This window comes from Bubalus kerabau, chromosome 10 (genome assembly GCF_029407905.1).
Source record: "Bubalus kerabau isolate K-KA32 ecotype Philippines breed swamp buffalo chromosome 10, PCC_UOA_SB_1v2, whole genome shotgun sequence".
NCBI classification, from domain to species: domain Eukaryota; kingdom Metazoa; phylum Chordata; class Mammalia; order Artiodactyla; family Bovidae; genus Bubalus; species Bubalus kerabau.
In genome coordinates this window covers 97,376,934-97,397,409 of record NC_073633.1, presented here as the reverse complement: position 1 = coordinate 97,397,409, position 20,476 = coordinate 97,376,934, and the positions used below count along the sequence as shown (strand labels likewise).

Sequence of the window (20,476 nt, the reverse complement as noted above, 5' to 3'; positions counted from 1 at the left end):
GCCATCTCCTGTTTGACCACTTCCAATTTGCCTTAATTCATGGACCTAACATTCCAGGTTCCTATGCAATATTGCTCTTTACAGCATCGGACCTTGCTTCTGTCATCAGTCACATCCACAACTGGGTGTTGTTGTTGCCTTGGCTCCGTCTCTTCATTCTTTCTGGAGTTATTTCTCCACTGATTTCCAGTAGCATATTGGGCACCTACTGACCTGGGGCGTTCATCTTTCAGTGTCCTATCTGTTTGCCTTTTCATACTCTTTATGGGGTTCTCAAGGCAAGAATACTGACGTGTTTTGCCATTCCTTTCTCCAATGGACCACGTTTTGTCAGAACTCTCCACCATGACCCCTCTGTCTTGCTTCAATTGTTTTCGTCTGATTTCAATTGAATGGAGATGAAAGAATAGACCTAATATTTAAATAGTGTATTTACGTCAAGTTAAAGTGAAAAAATGTCATGTTCTATGATGCTGGTTCTGCAGTGGGGGAAATAGAATCAACATTGGTATGTGGTGAGGTTTCCAAGATAAACTCTTAGAATCTGGACCATTGCGGTCAGTACCGTAGTCTGTGTGGAACACTGATTTAGTTTCTGCAAAATAGCATCATCCATCATAGTAAATTAATGTTAAATAGAATTTTTTTAGTGTTTTGCTTTTATGTAATTTTAAGTTTGATCTGCTTTTGCACATAATTAGAAGTTATAATTCTAAGGAATTTAAAAGAAATTTTATATCTTTTTATCTTTTTGTTTTTTATTCTAGGAGTTAGCAAATTGGTTTTGTACATCATGACTAGATTTTGTGTGGTGTCTTTTGTTTTATTGGTACTTTAAGTGTAGTTTTAATTTTATTACATTTAGTTTGTGTCTTAGGTGGAGGACTTGTTTTTGCTGTGATGTTTGCAGGAGTGATTAAAAAAAATCTTTAACCTCTTTACCTTTTACAGTTCATTTTTTGATCTTTATATATTAGCTAGTTCATCTGTTCAATGGCATATGGCATATCTACTGAGAGTTTTAAAATGAGGTTGCCAAATACTTTGTCTTAACTTTTTATCTTATTTCTGAAATGATCAACTTTACAACATCTGTTATTCCTCCTAGATTTTGGGAGTAATGTATCATTTCTCTTGTTCTGCAATATTTTCCCATATGTTCCATGGTGAGTTTTTGTTGTTAGCAGGGATTGTGTGTGTGTTTGTGTGTGTGTGTGTGTAAATTCATCTTCTTAATCAGCTTTTAGTTACAGCTCAGGATTTGTTAGCAAATAAACCCACATAATGGATTTCCCAGGTGGCTCAGTGGATAAAGAATCTGCCTGTGATGCAGTAGACACATGAGACATAGGTTGGATTCCTGGGTCGGGAAGATCCCCTGGAGAATGGCATGACAGCCCACTCCAGTATTCTTTCCTGGAGAATCTCGTGGACAGAGGAGCCTGGTGGTCTGCGGTCCATAGGGTTGCAAAGAGTTGGACATGGCTGAAGGGACTGAGCACAGCACAGTGTAAAAAGGATGCTGGCAAATTCTGCTTCTGGCATTTGTTGATGAGATTATTTTAGATCAACTCTCCCATGCCGAACAACTGAAAAGGTGTAAAAAATTTTATTAAACTATTAGAAAACTACCAATATAGTGGGGAATATAATAGTCAAGATCTGGCAAAAATTGAAGTCTGGAAGGAAGAGTCCTGCATTTGGGACTCCTCCTCTGTCAAGGCAGTAGCTGATCTGAAACGAGGTGGCTTAGAAGTGGATAGGATTAGAGCTATCAGTAGACCTAAAGAGGCTGGAGAGACCAGAATTGGAGTTCAGGAACCCTCCAGCTTTTGACTGAGACCCCAAAGGGCGATAACCTAGGAAAATGGTGAACTGAAAATAAGAGCAGTGATAAATTGAAAATAATTGACAGTGCTGATGGGGACGGAAGCCCAGCTTTGAACCATCTCAATTCAGTTCAGTCGCGTCCGACTGACTCTTTGCAACTCCATGAATCACAGCATGCCAGTCCTCCCTGTCCATCACCAACTCTCGGAGTCCACCCAAACCCATGTCCATCGAGTCGGTGATGCCATCCAACCATCTCATCCTCTGTCGTCCCCTTCTCCTCCTGCTCTCAATCTTTCCCAGCATCAGGGTCTTTTCAAATGAGTCAGCTCTTCGCATCAGGTGGCCAAAGTATTGGAGTTTCAGCTTCAACATCAGTCCTTCCAATGAACACCCAGGACTGATCTCCTTTAGGATGGACTGATTGGATCTCCTTGCAGTCCAAGGGACTCTCAAGAGTCTTCTCCAACACCACAGTTGAAAAGCATCAATTCTTTAGCCATCTCAGTTCTAACAAATTAAGGTGCTTTGGGTTTCCTGGTGACCTAGGCTGATTCTCTGATAGAAGCAGAACCAAATCCCTTCTGACAGAAGATGTCATCAATCCAGAGCTTTAAATTAACTCCATAGTTTTTCTTGTGTCTGTCACATGATTAAAAAATACTCAGGCATAAGAAAGTGCAAGAGGTGACTGAAAACCAAGGGAAAAAGAGGACCTGTAACAAACTATAAGATAACTGTGATTAACCTGTTCAAGAAATTGAGAATGTTGACATAGAATTGAAAACTCTAAAAGACAAAAAATCAAATGAAAATCACAGGGATTTCCCTGATAGTTAAGTGGCTAAGACTCCGTATTCTCAATGTAGAGGGCCTGAGTTCAATCCCTGGCCAGAGGACTAGATCCCACGTGCTGCGACTAAAGCTCCCTCATGCCTCACCTGGAGATCCTGCATGCTGCAACGAAGATCAGAGATCCTGTGTACCCAACTAAGACTTGGTTGTAGCCAGAAAAAAATTAATGGAGACTGAAAAATATAACTAAAATAAGCAAACAAGTAAATTAGGAAAAAGAAAACATCAACAGATGGATTAAGTAGTGGCTTGTATACAGTTGAACAGAGAATTAATAAATTGAGAGATAGACCAGCAAAATATATTCAAAAAGAAAAATGGGGGAATGAAAGGAGGAGAGGAGAGCATGGATGACCCATGGGATTTGGTAAAACGGTATCACTTGAATGCAGCTGGTTGGAGAGGAAGAGGAGAAGGGAAGAGGGGCGGAAAGAAAGGGGCAGAAGAAATGAGGAGACGTGACTGAAGACTTACAACACATGAAAGAGATCAGGTTACAGATTCCGTTATCTCTATGAGTCAGAAGTGGAATAACTGCAAATAAGACTACACATAGTTGTATCATTGTAAAACTATTGACACTCAAAGTCAAAGAGAAAAATCTTAAAGATAGCCAGGGCTATAAAAGGCAGGTTACCTTCCAAAAGATGCAATGATTAGAAATGTCAGCTGACTCTGCTTCCAAAAATATAATCAACTTTACTTCAATTAAAAAAAATAAGCTATGAAAAAAGAGGATACTGACATCAGGCTTAGCTTGTAAAGATACAGATAATAAACACAGGAAACCTTGGTAGAACTGGTTCTGTCACTAATTAGTGTTTACCTTTTCAGTTCCTTTTTTCGTATCATAATTTGGATTTGAAGTTTTTCATTTTAACATTGTACAATTTTATTCTTGTCCTGGATTACTGATGTGCTATTCTAAGTTCTCTATGTAAGACCTCTCATCTACCTGTATGTTAAACTTAGTTTCATTTTATATGTGTGCTAATTACTCTTCAGGTAGACCTTAGTTCTCCCAGGCTTCATCAGTGTATTTCCCTGGATTGATAGTCTGGGCCCTTGAACTGGTGAATGTTCAGGCATGATGGTGTCATACATACCCCAGTGTAGAGAAGCAGGGAGCAGAGGGTATGGAAATACTAGCTTTATCTTTTTTTTTTTTTTCCAGAAATGAGAGTGGCAATACAAATACATTCTTGAAATTCTAGCACTGTTCCTTTTAATCCAGGCTATTTTAACCTTGATTCTCCAGGAGAGCTACACCCGAACAAGCAAAATGGAAAAGGATTTGCTCATTTGTGACTCATATTCTGTTTCAGCTGTGCTCTTCCTTCAGCCGAAGCTACTTTCTTTCTGCACAGTTTCTCAAGGAAACCAATTTATGCCTCCATAAGTGATGTTCTACCTTTAATTTTGGTTGGATTTAGGAAGCCCTCTCCTTTCCATCACTTGTTTTATTTTGACATTCTCTTTAAAGAGTTATAGATGACTTGTTTTCTGGATTCATACATTATTTTTATTAATATTATTTTTTTATTCACCCTTGGCTAAAATGTCTAGACCAGAAGTTTCTCAGCAATTCATGGGATGTGGATCTTCCTTAGGTTTAGTCTTTTTCCTTCAGATTTTAGTTGAATCCTCTTTTTAGGTCGATAGCTCTGTACAGCTCTGGATGTTATTCTCAGTATTAAGTGTGTTTTTATTTGTCGTAGCTCTTTAGGTCTAAAAAGATGCCATCTTATTTCCCCTGCTGGTTAACTCTCTGCTGGTCTGAAGAGAGCGTTTGGACAACTGTGATCCTAGTTCGTACTAATAGTCTAACATCTGACCACGTGGTTTTCTGGGATTTGAAGTCTTTGAATGAGTGAAAGAGATGTTCTGATGCAGAGTTGGGCAGTGCACATTTTTTCATAATGGCAGTCACTCTGACAACTGTTCGTTTTCCTGTTTGTTACAGATCTGGGGCTTCCGAGGGAATGTTTAGAACGGAGGAAAACCTTTTGTCTCTTTTTCAGATATGTTGGCCTTTTTATGTTTCTAAGCATGGGTGGAACATCCATCTGATTTTGTAAACCCTTGGATAGTAGACATGTCTTTTGTATTCTGGTAATACAAAGATGGAATAGGTAGGGACAGATGGTATTTAAAACCACATTAGAGTTGGCTCTTAAAATATTTATGTTTACTGTTTTTATATTTCTATTGACATAATTTAGTTCAGAATTTTCTGTGATATAAATTCTCTTTAGGAACACCAATAGTTCAGAAATAGCTTTAAAAATCTGTAGGGTATTTGTATTTGGAAGTTTAAGAAGAATAAATCTCCCTTCCTTATATTCTTTAATTTAGTTAAAAGAAAGCTTGGAACAATCAATAGGCCAACTGCGGAGTCAACGCTTGTCGAGAAACTCAGGAGGGAGAAGTATTTCTGTTACAAGTCTGAGTACAAGTGACCTCGATGGTGGCACTGTGACAGGTAAATTTTTCAGATGTTCTGAAAACCTTTTCTTTCTTTTCTTTGTCTTAAAAATATTCCTGAAGTACATATTGAGGACATGTAGTATTTAGACAAATGTAACCCATATTTAAAATCCTACAAATAAGGTGCTAGAAGATACAAAGTTTTACAGTGAATATTTTGAAACATGTTCAATGGGACTTTGATATTCTGAGTCTGTTACTTTGGTTCTCTCAGGCTCTGTAGACCATGTAAAAGCTTTACCTGACAAAACTTTGATTTAATTGTCTGCCTCCAGTCAAAACAAACAGAAATAGGATTTGCTGTGTGGTGTACTTTCTGGATTGTAAGTCTTCTCTTGGCTTCATAGTTCTTCAGATGTCTCATTATGAAATGCCCTGTGACACTGGTAAGAACAGGGGAGTTTTAGCCTTTCTGTGCAGCTAGATTTCAGTGGCTGCACAAAAGGTAGTAACGCTGAGTTTGCCTATAATTAACCTTACTTATACTTTGCTATAAGTGGCAACCCACTCCAGTATTCTTGCCTGGAAAATCCCATGGACAGAGGAACCTGGTGGGTTACAGTCCATGGGGTCACAAGGTGTCAGAGACAGCTGAGCGACTAAGCGTATACATCTTTCCTACAGCACCGAGGTTCATGTTTGAATAGCGAAAACTTGTAAAAGTTTGCAGTGAAGAGAGGCAATTAGAGTGAACTTTAGTAGCTTGCACTGTTAATATTCTTACTGGTCATGATAATGACTAAAAATCACAGTTGGCTATTTTTCTTTAGGTAGTTTAGTTCATTTATACTGATTTGTAAACACCATTCAGATTTTAGATAATTTGTTGCTTGAAAATTTCTGTTTTTTTAGTATTATTTTGGGGAATCATAGAAGTTATTTTTATAGCAACTTACTGTTTTTATTTAAGAGAAAATATTCTATTGCTTCCTTGAAAATTACAGCCAGTTAGAATTTTTGATATGTTCTATTTTCAGGTCACTTCAGTTGTTCATTTTATCTGCTCTAAGAGCAACATAAGTGCCAATTTTGTGGAATTTTTTGGCCACAGCAAGATTTGTTTGTGATTGTCTTTGGGAAATAGTGTGGGTTAAGGGCACGTGTGTATATCCAGGTCTGTTATGTATTTCCCGAGTGAAAGTTTAGATTGTTGCTTCTTATTTTTTTAATCCTTTCTCTTTTCTTTCTTCTGTAAAGAGAGCTACCGTTTTCCACCTACCTCACCTCTCAAGGACTATGGGGATCAACAGGGTATTAAACGAAATAGGTCCAAAACTGGTGTCCGATTTGTTCCGGAGACTGATGACGTGGGCCAGGTACTTTGTTCCCATTCTGTAGTCTGTATTCTTCCTATTTCTGTTTAAATGACTAACACTTGGATTTTGTGGCTGTGTTTTAACTGTTTGATCATCACTAACTATGTACTGATTTTTTTAACAAAGTAAACTATTTTATTTTCAGTCTGTTGATTACCATCATACATTTATTTTGAGCTTTGTTATGGAGGATTATTTTTTGTTTTGTTCCCTTGCTCAGGTGGCTCATTGTTCTGGAAGCTCTGCTATGTCAGCTACTTTCTAATTTGCTTAGTTTAGTTTACTATGAGCAAATTAGGCTTTATGTGGTTAGCCTATTGATATTTTCCATAATTTTTTTCTTATTGTTGAATCGTTGATGGAGCCACCTTCTATGAAGCAGAAATTCTAAACTTTCTCCATGTATTCATGAAAGATTTTGAAAGTATTAGTTCTCTGGATATACTTTTTTTGCTTTAAACTTCTCTGCAAGATCTGAAAGTTTTTGTTGTTGTTGCTTTGGGTTGCTAAATTAATAATGGCTAGGAGCAACAGACTGGTTCCAAAAAGGAAAAGGAGTACGTCAAGGCTGTATATTGTATATTGTCACCCTGCTATTTAACTTATATGCAGACTGCATGATGAGAAACTCTGGGCTGAAAGAAGCACAAGCTGGAATCAAGATTGCCGGGAGAAGTATCAATAACCTCAGATATGCAGATGACACCACCCTTATGGCAGAAAGTGAAGAGGAACTCAAAAGCCTCTTGATGAAAGTGAAAGAGGAGAGTGAAAAAGTTGGCTTAAAGCTCAACATTCAGAAAACGAAGATCATGGCATCCGGTCCCATCACTTCATGGGATATAGATGGGGAAACAGTGTAAGACTTTATTTTTTGGGGCTCCAAAATCACTGCAGATGGTAACTGTAGCCATGAAATTAAAAGACGCCTACTCCTTGGAAGGAAAGTTATGACCAACCTAGATAACATATTGAAAAGCAGAGATACTACTTTGCCAACAAAGGTCCATTTAGTCAAGGCTATGGTTTTTCCAGTAGTCATGTATGGATATGAGAGTTGGACTGTGAAGAAAGCTGAGCGCTGAAGAATTGATGCTTTTGAACTGTGGTGGTGGAGAGGACTCTTGAGAGTCCCTTGGACTGCAAGGAGATCCAACCAGTCCATCCTAAAGGAGATCAGTCCTGGGTGTTCATTGGAAGAACTGATGCTGAAGCTGAAACTCCAATACTTTGGCCACCTCATGTGAAGAGTGGAATCATTGGAAAAGACCCTGATGCTGGGAGGGATTGGGGGCAGGAGGAGAAGGGGACAACAGAGGATGAGATGGCTGGATGGCATCACTGACTCGATGGACATGAGTTTGAGTGAACTCTGGGAGTTGGTAATGGACAGGGAGGCCTGGTGTGCTGTGATTCATGGGGTTGCAAAGAGTCGGACACGACTGAGCCACTGAACTGAACTGAACTGAGCAGATACTGCTGACTTTGACATCTTTGTTTTGGTAATTTTAAGATTGAGAGCTCACAGTTTGTTAGGATACTCATTTGTATTTTGTGCTTATTATAGCATAAGATAAAAAGATAAAAGGACTAAGTCCTTTAGAAGACACCTTGTAGAAACTTTTCCTTGACTATTAATTTTTGGTAGTTGCAATTGACTAGTAGTGTTGATTACATGATTAAACCTAGAGCAGAGAACAATATCCTAACATTACTCTTTCATTTTTTTTATTTAGTGCTTCTGTCCTGGGACAGTGCTTGTACTTGGAAACAGTGATGAGCAAAAAACCTTGCCTTTTCATGGAGCTTACAATTTAGAGGAGGAGCTAGATACTAATCAAAAAGTATATAAATACACTCAAAATTATGATCTGAGATGCATGCTATAACAGAAAAAAGCCTAGGGTTGTGAGAGTGTTCTGTAGAGGGACTTATTCCAATTGGGAAAGGCTTCCCAAAGAAAGGCTGGTTAAGCTGAGATCTGAAAGTTGATTAAGAGTCATTTGAGGTACAACAAATAGCTTGGCAGGAGGGAAGAGAGCAGCTATATGTAATTTATAGAAGGCCATGTGGGTAAAGAAGTATGAAACTGATACTGTGCATAGCCATGTAAGAGGGTAATGTAAGAGCCATGTAAGAGACAATAACTTTAAAGAAATCACCCTGGCTCTAGTGTAGAGAATGAAGTCAGTGTGGACCAACCAGTAGGAAGGATGCCGCTGTGTTCTGAGCTGATGATCACTTGGATGAAGGTAGATTGCCGAGGTCCAGCCCCGGCTGATCCAGGGAGTTCGAAGGGGAGACGGCTTCAGCGAGTTCACTGGATACAATAGCTTTATTTAAATATTCATCAAAGATATAAAGAGTAGTAGAATGAGGATAGCTCAGTAGGAAAATTCAGCGGAGAAAAGAGGCTGAGTAGCTTGGTTTACGTGGAAAATCAGTATAACCTGTGACATCAGGTTAGCTCTGACCACGGAGGCCGCAGGCGCCCTCTTGAATAGCGGAAGGTGCCCCACCTTAGGCACCTTCTCGAGTGGGTCTTAGAAGCCCAGGCAAATAAATGGTCACAGAGGACCTCCGTGTTCCAGATGGAGACTCAGCCAGAATGTGAAAGAAAGAATGACATGGGGAGACCAAGCTTCGGTGAGCAGGGCCCGTAGCTTTATTTTCAACAGGGGCTTTTATACCCTAAGTTGCACATAGAGGAAAGAAACCCTGGTTTCCAGAAGGATCAAAGACTGTTGACTTTGCATGATTTCACATAGAGGATAATAGGGGATGTGAAATCATGCAAAGTCAGCAGTCTTTGATCCTTATGGAAACCAGGGTTTCTTTCCTGCAAATTTATTGTATACAAATAGTTTAGGTGATTTACATCATCTTCTGGCCAGAAGGCCTATTAACATTTTATGACTCTTGACAAAGGTTTGTCAATCCATAAGACTTATTTTCTCTAAGAGCAATTATTTTGAGGTTTGGCGCCATCCTCCGAAGGTGTTAGATAAAGTTGCATTCCTGTAGGGCAGAAGTGCAGTGGGTTTACAACAAAGGAAAGAATTTATTACCTTAAGGGTCTAAAGTTGCTAACACCAAGGCCACTACTTATTTTTTCTACATACCAACTATATTAATTAATACACTTCCAAGGATACAATACAGGGGATGTGGAAACTTGGCAGCAAGTGTTGGCTCATCAATGAAATCTTTTACTAGTTTTATTCTGACAGTTTCTAACTCTCCGAGAGGCTCTAAGCTATTTGAATATCTTAAGCTTCCCGTGCTTCTCAAGGCTGAGAGACTGTAAACAATCGTATGCATAGCTGTAGGAGTCCGGGTAAACTTGTCAGGCCAGTTAGAGAGCTATCTGAGGGGTTTGGATTTAAACATTCCTAATGCCCAGGAACTTATTAACTGGAGCTGTAAGTTAGCTCTTTATCAGAGAGAGCGAGATGGTGGTGGGGGACAGCCCCCAGTAAAGTCAGAGGTGAGAGCACAAAGCAGTAAAGTAGGCAGACTCTGGTTTTTGGGGGTAGATACTCGAGAATATCCAGGGGGACTCCTGAGGCTCGATCCCGCCTTTGCGTATGCCGAGCCTCCTTCCTCATGACCTTTGCCATGGGTGGAGCTCCTCACGCCGGCTCCCGGCAGTAGATGGAGTTGGAAAGAGGACGGTAGATTTAAAAACTATTTGGTGGATAAAATGAAAGATCTTGAAGATCAGATGACCATTTGGGAAGGGTGGAAATGAGTGTAAAGGAGGGGTCAAAGATGGGTCCTTGGATTCTGCTTTGCAAAACTGGAAAATCCTGATGGCAAAACCTCAGTGAATGGTCTGTTGCTCATCTGCTGTGTTAGCTCTGCTCCTTTCTCTGGTTCTGCCTTGTTCAGTCCATGTCTTAGACGACTGTAGCTCCATGTGACTGTGTACTTTCCCAGTGCCCCAGTGCCGTATTTGTGCTTCTGTTTACATATATGTCTCATATAAATTCTGAGCCATTTTTACCCCAGCATAGTTTCTGGCACTCATTATCTGCTCAGTGTACGTTTGTTGAAAGAATCAATTTGGTATTTCTGCAAGTCTGCATAGCTTACTTATTTGTTATAAAGTATAGCCTACACATATGTGTATAGCATACCTATTTACCATTAAAAGTACAATAATATGAAAAATCCATGTAACCACCACCCAGACCAAGAAATAGAGGATTTTAGTACACCCGAAACCTCTTAACACTCCTTGCTTCCCCAAGGGCTTTCTGTATTAATCCTTCTCTTGATTTGTTTAAATACCGTTTTTACTACTTGTATCTTACTTAGTATTGCCTGCATTAAGGTTTATATAGGTGGAATAATGCAGTATGTATTTTCTAACTTGCCTTTTTCACTTGATGTTTTGTTTTTGAAGTGTAGTTAGCTTTGATCATTTCATTTTCAGTGCTGTGTGATACTCCACTGGAAGACTATATTGCAGTTTGCCTCCATTCCATTCTTAACGGACTTTTGTTTTCAGTGTTTCCACCATGAACAGTGCTGCTCCACACATTCTTGTCCCTGGTTCCTGGTGCATGTGGGCAAGGCTTTCTTGGCAGCATGGGTTGGCACACTGAGGCACACGGTCTAGTTGAATGAAACTTTACTGTAGCACAGTCACGCTCATGTGTTTAATGGCTACTTCTGGGCTGTAATGGCAGAGTTGAGTCATGAGTGACAGATGCCATTTAGCCCGAGAGCCTGAAATATTTGCTACTGTACTGTTTACAGAAAAAGTTTCTGAACCATTTTTCTAGAGTGTTTGTCAAGAGTGAAATATTGCATTATACAGCATGTAATGGTTAATGTTACATATGGTTTTAAAAACTTTTCTTTGGGAAAGAATATTTTGTATCTTTTGGAACAGACATTTGTTTTATTATGTCTTGATAACATTATAAAAATTTGTGTATTGTTGCAAAGAACAAGTTCTTTCTTACTTTCAATGAATCTTCATGGAAGAATTCAAGAGACTCCTAAATAGATAACTTTGCTTTGCTTTTTTTAGTTTCATGCTTTTCATCAGTCCCTCCGAGACCTCAGCAGTGAACAAGTTCGCCTTGGAGATGATTTCAACCGGGAACTTGCCAGAAGAAGCCGGTAAAAGCTGAAAATGATTTTTGTTGAGGAATTAATTGTTAGAAGAATAAAACAGGTTCTCTAGTTGACATGTTTACATGAGTTTACAAAAAAAATACTGTGTTTTTATACTCATATATTAAAGTATACTAATAGAACAGTTCAAGACCCTTTGAATTTGCAATATATCATGACTCAGTATTAGAGAAGTTTATTTCATACTTTTAAAAACGTTTTGTTTTATTACAATGGAATGCTGGCATTATGGAGAGAGATGTTGTTAGATATTAGTAAAGAGGTAAATATGCAAACACTGGGTTAGCTAAAATGTTCATTTGGGTTTCTCTGTAGTATCTTATGGAAAAACTCAAATGAACTTTTTGGCTAACCCAGTGCATTGGAGAGAGAGCCCGAGACCAGCTGACCGACACTGGAGCAAACATAATGTAGAATTCATCAGCGGACATGAGCCGTTGTAGAATCAGACATTTTATCTTTCAGTTGAAATCTTCAAAGGCCAGTTGTTTACATCTGCCCAGTTTTTGCAGTTTTGTCAATTCTGGGTTGTCCCAAGAAGTATCACTTTATTTAAGATTTCTTCTCTGTCTTTATTTTCATCATAAGTAGTGACAGTTGGCTTTCATTTAGAGGCCATATTTTTCTTGCTCTTTTTAAATTTATTTTTAATTGGAGGATAATTGCTTTACAATATTGTATTGATTCCTGCCGTATATTAACATGAATCAGCCATAATTATACATATGTCCTCTTTATGAACCTCCCTCCCACCTCCCACCCCATCCCTCCCCTCTAGATTATCACAGAACACTGGATTTGAGCTCCCTGCATCATATAGCAAATTCCCACTGGCTATCTAGAGGCCATGGTTTTCCAGGAACATTTTATCCCATTGTAAAAGTCACAATCTGTATACAGCAATGATTAGGGAGAAAAAGGTTAATTAAAATTCATTTACCAAATTCCCTTGCTAATTCCTATTCTAGCTAATGAAATCATTCCACATGCCAGTTTTATGTTGCTATAGCAAAAAGAGTCAAGCTATAAAGGTTAAATCTATGAATATCAACTGTAGTCTGTGTAACTTTTCTTCTTCTCTGTAAGGAAGGCAGGACATTTAGTAATAATTAAAGACCTTACTGTTAGCTTATTACTACTGCCACCAGTAAATAGTATTGCACACTTATTTCATGTCAGGTAGATTTAGGTTTATTTCTTAAAACAATTTTATTGAAGTGGTAATTATTGTTTTCCTCATTTTGAAATACGGAAGACTGGTGGGGTAGGTGAAAGTGTTAGCTGCTCAGTCGTGTCCGACTATTTTGCGACTCCAAGGACTGTAGCCCACCAGGCTCCTCTGTCCATGGGATTCTCCAGGCAAGAATACTAGAGTGGGTTGCCATTCCCTTCTCCAGGGGATCTTTCCAACCCAGGGATTGGGTCCTTGATCTCCTGCATTGCAGGCAGATTCTTTACCGTCTAAGCCACCAGGGAAGCCCAGGGTTAGGTGAGGCATAGAAACTCAGAGTTTGACCTTGGATACATTAGATTTCAGATACCTGTGAGACATCCAAGTGGAAATGTAAGAAATGCAGCCAGACATTTACTTTGGAACCCCAAGGAAAAGTCTCCATTAGAGACATTTACGAGTGGTCAGCATATGGAAGTGGTATTTGGAACTATGATAATGGATGACATCCAGAGGGAAACTGTAGGGAGAGCATCAAGGACAGGGAGTTCTAGGAGTTCCAATATTTAGAAGTCATATAAAAAGAAGAGCTGGCCTGAGGGCAAGAGCTAGTCAGGGATGGGAAATCCAGCAGCACATGGAACCACAGAAGCCCAGAAAGAAGTACAGTGAAGGAAGTCTGTAAAGTAAGAAATAGTAAAACTTACCAAGGACTTCAGTGAAAGTAATTCCCAGCATGATAGCCATATAGCAGGTCCAGGAATTAATCACTGAATTAGAGCAGGAAGTAAGTAGCCTTTGAGATGAATGTAGTTAGGAAGAATGGCGTAGATTCTTAAAAGATGATTCAGTAATAAGTGGGAGAAAAATATCAGTGATGTGTTAATAAGGTCAAAAGATAATGGGAAAGTAGAAAAAGCAAAAGCGCTGGGAAGTTAGTGATCCGGGTAGGAAGCTGACTAAAATGCGAGCATGATAGAATGTAAGGAGAAAGGATTAATTCTCTATAGTGAAGTAGTTCAGAATGGGCATAAATATATTAAGTAGGTTATACAGGTGACTAATAAAAGAACTGAAAATAGTAATAAATTTATCTCAAATTGGAGAGCAGTGCTAGTGAGTTAAATATTTCAAAACAGAGTTGACAATATCTAGAGTTGAAAATGATGGCGGTAACCAGCAAAGTAATTAAAATGTATTAGGCGAGCATGGTTGCCAGCGGGGATTGGAACCAGATAAATGTGAGAGAGGAAGGTCTCTGCTTTTCTTTGTAAGTTTCCTGTACTATTCGATTATTTGTCATGTGTGTTATTAATTTGATGGGAAAAAGGTAATGGGAGATAAATCAGTGGGGACAGAGTTTGTACAGTAATCTCAGATGGAATTTGATGATGAATTGCTGGAGAGGATGTAAGATCGAGAGTTTTGTCCTCCTTACCTCTTTCATTCTTCTTAATTTAAATTGAGAATTACAGTCTTTTTTTTTTTTTTTAAGTGAAGGTGATGATGTAGTATAGCATTATTTCTCAAAATGTAGTCTCCAGACAGGCAGTATCAGCATCACCTAGGAATCTGTAGGAATGCCTTCTTGGGCTCCAATGCAGATCTCCTGACAGATTCTGTGTAACACGTCCTCCAGGTGTTTCATATGTTTGCTAACCTCTGAGACCCACTGCAGCAGAGTATTATGTAATAACATATTGTGATATTGTAAGTATCATGAATTATGTGTATTTTCTCAAATAGCTGACTTAAAATTTGTTTTTTGTTGTTGTTTGTTTGTTTGCCTAGGTCGGATGCTGCAACAAGAAGGGCTTTGGAAGAATTGACTGAAAAACTTAATGAAGCCCAAAAACAAGATGTGGTGAGATCTCCTTGTTCATAGAAAGTTTTATTTCATACCCAGGTGCTAGGGTAATTGAGCTGGTCATAATCACAATCAGTATAGTAGATTTTAACTTTTTGTGTACTATATACCATTTTGTCTAAAATATTCATGAATTTTAGGCATTGAGGCTTGAAATATTTATAGTGGTATTATGTTAAAGATAGAATTAATTTTTAGAGTTTGGTTATGACTATTTTAAAGGTATTTTAAATTTTATTGAGTCAGTGATGTTGTGCTTTTATTAAATGATATTTGAGAAATACAGAATTTTTGGTAGTGACTCTGTAGCACTCTGTGAAGTATTTTTAAGTCATCTCCCAGAAGCATGCGGTCACCCCTACTGCAAAGGCCTCCTTGCTCTGTTTTTTGTTTGACATGGTGCTGACTGAAAAAAAAAAAGCCCTAATCTTGAGTTTTATTTCAAACTCAGATTGTTGACACTCATTATTCAGTGATCTCTTTTTGTGAAATCACTATTCTTTTTGGAATTAAGATTAAAAATGAAGTATATACGGTGTCCATTTCTTTGCATCATCAAGTTTTTTTTTTTTTTTTTTTTTTCTTTTTTCTGGAGAAAAAGTTATCAGTTGAAGTGGTCACTAAACTGTTCAGTTGCAAACTTATCCATTTCAGGAGCAGTGTGTATTAATTCATTCATTTACCACAAAGACTTTGAGAGTAGTGGCAAAATTTTCTTTTCTTGTTTTATTGAAATTAAGAGGTTCCTAATAAAAGCAGATAATTTTTCTGCAGTTGTAATTTTTCTCCAGATGTTACTATGTGTATAGGTTCTTACATAATATGCTGAACTTATTTTTTGAAGTTTGAATTTATTGGCCACATATGCTAAGAGATGGATATGCTCTGTTTTCAAAGATAACAACTTAATGTCACTTATTTTTAGTTTAAAAAGTTTGGAGGTATAATGTACTTACAGGAAAGTGCGCTTATTAGTGTATAGCTTGATGAATCTTTACAAGGTAAGCACACTCATGAAACCACAACCCAGATCTAGAAAACAGAGCATTGTCAGTGCACAATAAGCCTCTGTATTTCCCCTCCCAATCATAGTTTCTCCTTTTCTGACCATGATTTTGACTTTTGAATCCATAGATTAATTTTTCATGTTTTAGCTGTTTATATAAATGGAACCATGTAGGCATTTTTGTGTGTGTGTGTGTCTGACTTCTTTTGCTGATCACGATTGTGATATTTTTGGGTGATATGTCATGAACTTGTAGTTTGTTCATGTTTATTGGTCCTTAGTATTGCATTGTATGGATATACTGCAGTTATTTTAACATTTTGTGATAGATATTTAAGTTATCTCAAATTTGGGGCCATTACAAACAAAAACAAGACCAGGAGCTGACTGTGGCTCAGATCATGAACTCCTTATTACCAAATTCAGACTTCAATTGAAGAAAGTAGGGAAAACCATCACACCATTCAGGTATGACCTAAATCAAATCCCTTATGATTATACAGTGGAAGTGAGAAATAGATTTAAGGGCCTAGATCTGATAGATAGAGTGCCTGATAAACTATGGAATGAGTGACATTGTACAGGAGACAGGGATCAAGACCATCACCATGGAAAAGAAATGCAAAAAAGCAAAATGGCTGTCTGGGGAGGCCTTATAAATAGCTGTGAAAAGAAGAGAAGCAAAAAGCAAAGGAGAAAAGGAAAGATATAAGCATCTGAATGCAGAGTTCCAAAGAATAGCAAGAAGAGATAAGAAAGCCTTCCTCAGTGATCAATGCAAAGAAATAGAGGAAAACAACAGAATGGGAAAGACTAGAGATCTCCTCAAGAAAATTAGAGATACCAAGGGGACATTTCATGCAAAGATGGGCTCGATAAAGGACAGAAATGGTATGGACCTAACAGAAGCAGAAGATATTAAGAAGAGATGGCAAGAATACACAGAAGAACTGTACAAAAAAGATCTTCATGACCCAGATAATCACAATGTGTGATCACTGACCTAGAGCCAGACATCCTGGAATGTGAAGTCAAGAGGGCCTTAGAAAGCATCACTACGAACAAAGCCAGTGGAGGTGATGGAATTCCAGTTGAGCTATTTTAAATCCTGGATGATGATGCTGTGAAAGTGCTGCACTCAATATGCCAGCAAATTTGGAAAACTCAGCAGTGGCCACAGGACTGGAAAAGGTCAGTTTTCATTCCAATCCCAAAGAAAGGCAATGCCAAAGAATGCTCAAACTACCGCACAATTGCACTCATCTCACAGGCTAGTAAAGTAATGCTCAAAATTCTCCAAGCCAGGCTTCAGCAATATGTGAACTGTGAACTTCCTGATGTTCAAGCTGGTTTTAGAAAAGGCAGAGGAACCAGAGATCAAATTGCCAACATTCTCTGGATCATTGAAAAAGCAAGAGAGTGCCAGAAAAGCATCTATTTCTGCTTTATTGACTAAGCCAAAGCCTTTGACTGTGTGGATCACAATAAACTGTGGAAAATTCTGAAAGAGATGGGAATACCAGACCACCTGACCTGCCTATTGAGAAACCCATATGCAGGTCAGGAAGCAACAGTTAGAACTGGACACGGAATAACAGACTGGTTCCAAATAGGAAAAGGAATACGTCAAGGCTGTATATTATCACCCTGCTTATTTAACTTATATGCAGAGTACATCATGAGAAACACTGGACTGGAAGAAACAAGCTGGAATCAAGATTGCTGGGAGAAATATCAGTAACCTCAGATATGCAGATGACACCACCCTTATGGCAGAAAGTGAGGAGGAACTCAAAAGCCTCCTAAGGAAAGTGAAAGAGCAGAGTGGAAAAGTTAGCTTAAAGCTCAACATTCAGAAAACGAAGATCATGGCATCTGGTCCCATCACTTCATGGGAAATAGGCGGGGAAACAGTGGAAACAGTGTCAGACTTTATTTTTCTGGGCTCCAAAATCACTACAGATGGTGACTGCAGCCATGAAATTAAAAGACGCTTACTCCTTGGAAGGAAAGTTATGACCAACCTAGACAGCATATTCAAAATCAGAGACATTACTTTGCCAACAAAGATCCGTCTAGTCAAGGCTATGGTTTTTCCTGTGATCCTGTATGGATGTGAGAGTTGGACTGTGAAGAAGGCTGAGCGCCAAAGAATTGATGCTTTTGAACTGTGGTGTTGGAGAAGACTCTTGAGAGTCCCTTGAACTGCATGGAGATCCAACCAGTCCATTCTGAAGGAGATCAGCCCTGGGATTTCTTTGGAAGGAATGATGCTGAAGCTGAAACTCCGTACTTTGGCCACCTCATGCGAAGAGTTGACTCATTGGAAAAGACTCATGATGCTGGGAGGGATTGGGGGCAGGAGGAGAAGGGGATGACAGAGGATGAGATGGCTGGATGGCATCACTGACTCGATGGACGTGAGTCTGAGTGAACTCCTGGAGTTGGTGATGGACAGGGAGGCCTGGCGTGCTGTGATTCAGGGAGTCGCGAAGAGTCGGACACGACTGAGCGACTGAACTGAACTGAACTGAACAAATACTCTACTGTTACCAATCTATTTTAGTGCACATGTGCATGTATTTCTGTTGATATATACCATGGAGTGCAGTTGCTAGGTGCCTTCCAACTTAGTAGATACTGATAGACAGATGTCCAAAGTGGCTTCACTAATTTACACTCCCGATAGCAGTGTGTGAGAAACTGTGTTGCTTTTCAAAGACTTGATATTATTAGTCTTTCATTAGCAGCCATTGTGTTAGGTGCTTACAGTATCTTATCATGGTTCTAATTGGCATTTTCATGATTAATGGTGATCAGCATCTTTTCATGTTTGGCTACTGGCTATTTTCTTTCGTGAAATGCCAGTTCTTCTTTTGCCCACTGTTTTTATTGGGTTGATTGTCTTTTTGTTATTGATTTGTGGGAGGTTTTAATAAGTTTTTACATGAGCACTTTGTCAGTTATCTGTTTTGCATTTATTGTCTCCCATTCCACAGCTGTTTCTTTGTTGTTTTTTTTTTTGTTGTTCTTGTTTTTAAACTCTCTTAATTTGAGTCTTTTGTTAAAATCTAATTTAGTTCATTTTCCATCTATTTTGGTTAGTGCTTTTTTGACTTATTAAGGAATTGGTCCTTATTTTAAAATCATGAAAATATTCCTTTATATAATCTTTTGAGAGCATAGTGTTTTACCTTTCACATTAAAATCTATTATGTACTTGAAATTGATATTTGTTTCTGATGTGAAGCAGAGGTCATACATTTTCTATGGATATCCAGTTGATTCAGTCTCGTTTACTGAAAGGACTATGTTTCTCCACCACTTTACAATCCTGTCTTGGTCATAAATAAAGTGTTCATACGCGCAGTCATCTGTTACTGGACTCTCTGTTCAATCATCTGGTTAATTTGTCTATCCCAGTGCTCATATTGTACTTTCTTTTTGAATAGAGTTCCTTGTGCTATACCGTGGGTCCTTGTGGATTGTTTTATAAATCGTAGTTTTAAGTTTATATGAACCAGCTGATTCCTCCCTGCCCAACTCATTTTTTTTTTTTTTTTTTGTAACCATAAATTTCAATTCTAAATCTGTGAAGCTGTTTCTCTTTGGAAAAAAGTTCATCAGATTCCACCTAGAAGTGATATCGTATGATACTTGTCTTTCCCTGTATCCCTACATCAGTTAATATTATGTGATCATTTCTATTAGGTTGGTGCAGATGTATAATAATTGTGGTTTTTGCATTGTTGAAATTTGCCCTTTGATATTGGAATACATTCTTAAATGTGGTTATGTCATATATCATTTTAATGCACATTTATTGCTTTATGTTTCTGTGCTAATAACTTCTTGCTATTTATTTTATATGTATTTTAGACTATGGAAATGATGTTAGACAAAAAGCAAGTGTGAGAGATTTTCTTATTTGGGTTCAAAATGGTAATAAAACAGTGGAGACAACTTGCAATGTCAACAACGCATTTGGCCCAGGACCTGCTAATGAGCATGCAGTGCACTGGTGATTCAAGAAGTTTTGCGAAGGAGATGAGAGCCTGGAAGACGAGGCGCACAGTGGCCGACCATTGGAAGCTGACAGTGACCAATTGAGAGCAGTCATTGAAGTTGATCCTCTTTCAACTGCATGAGAAGCTGCCGAAGAACTCAGTGTCGACCATTCTGTGGTTGTTTGACATTTGAAGCAAATTGGAAAGGTGAAAAAGCTTGATAAGTAGATGCTTCATGAGCTGACCAAAAATCCACAAAATCATCATTTTGAAGTGTTGTCTTTTCTTATTCTATGCAACAATATTTTGCTCCTTGGAAGAAAAGCTATGACCAACCTGGACAGCATATTAAAAAGCAGAGACGTTACTTTGCCAGCAAAGGTCAACCTAGTCAAACCTATGGTTTTTCCAGTGGTCATGTATGGATGTGAGAGTTGGACTATTAAGAAAGCTGAGTGCCTAAGAATTGATGCTTTTGACCTGTGGTGTTAGAGAAGGCTCTTGAGAGTCCCTTGGACTGCAAGGAGATCCAACCAGTCAGTCCTAAAGGAAATCAATCCTGAATATTCATTGGAAGGACTGATGCTGAAGCTGAAACTCCAATACTTTGGCCACCTGATGCAAAGAACTGACTCGTTGGAAAGTTCCCTGATGCTGGGAAAGACTGAAAGCAGGAGGAGAAGGGGATGACAGAGGATGAGATGGTTGGATGGCATCACCGACTCAATGGACATGAGTTTGAGCAAGCTCTGGGAGTTGGTGATGGGCAGGGAAGCCTGGCGTGCTTCA

The 20,476-nt window shown here is 38.6% G+C and overlaps 1 protein-coding gene across 21 annotated transcripts in view; it reads left to right on the top strand.

The window, feature by feature from the left end:
• The window catches only part of CEP128 (centrosomal protein 128), a 605,049-nt gene that overhangs the window by 163,011 nt on the left and 421,562 nt on the right, over positions 1 to 20,476 (top strand). For 19 of the 21 annotated variants that reach the window (XM_055538802.1, XM_055538799.1, XM_055538796.1 and 16 more), the window contains 4 exons: positions 5,041 to 5,167; positions 6,370 to 6,488; positions 11,530 to 11,621; positions 14,599 to 14,671. In XM_055538802.1, coding sequence (XP_055394777.1) covers positions 5,041 to 5,167; positions 6,370 to 6,488; positions 11,530 to 11,621; positions 14,599 to 14,671 — 411 coding nt within the window. The remainder of the gene's footprint in view (positions 1 to 5,040; positions 5,168 to 6,369; positions 6,489 to 11,529; positions 11,622 to 14,598; positions 14,672 to 20,476) is intronic. The other 2 variants (XM_055538807.1, XM_055538798.1) reach the window with 1 other exon arrangement.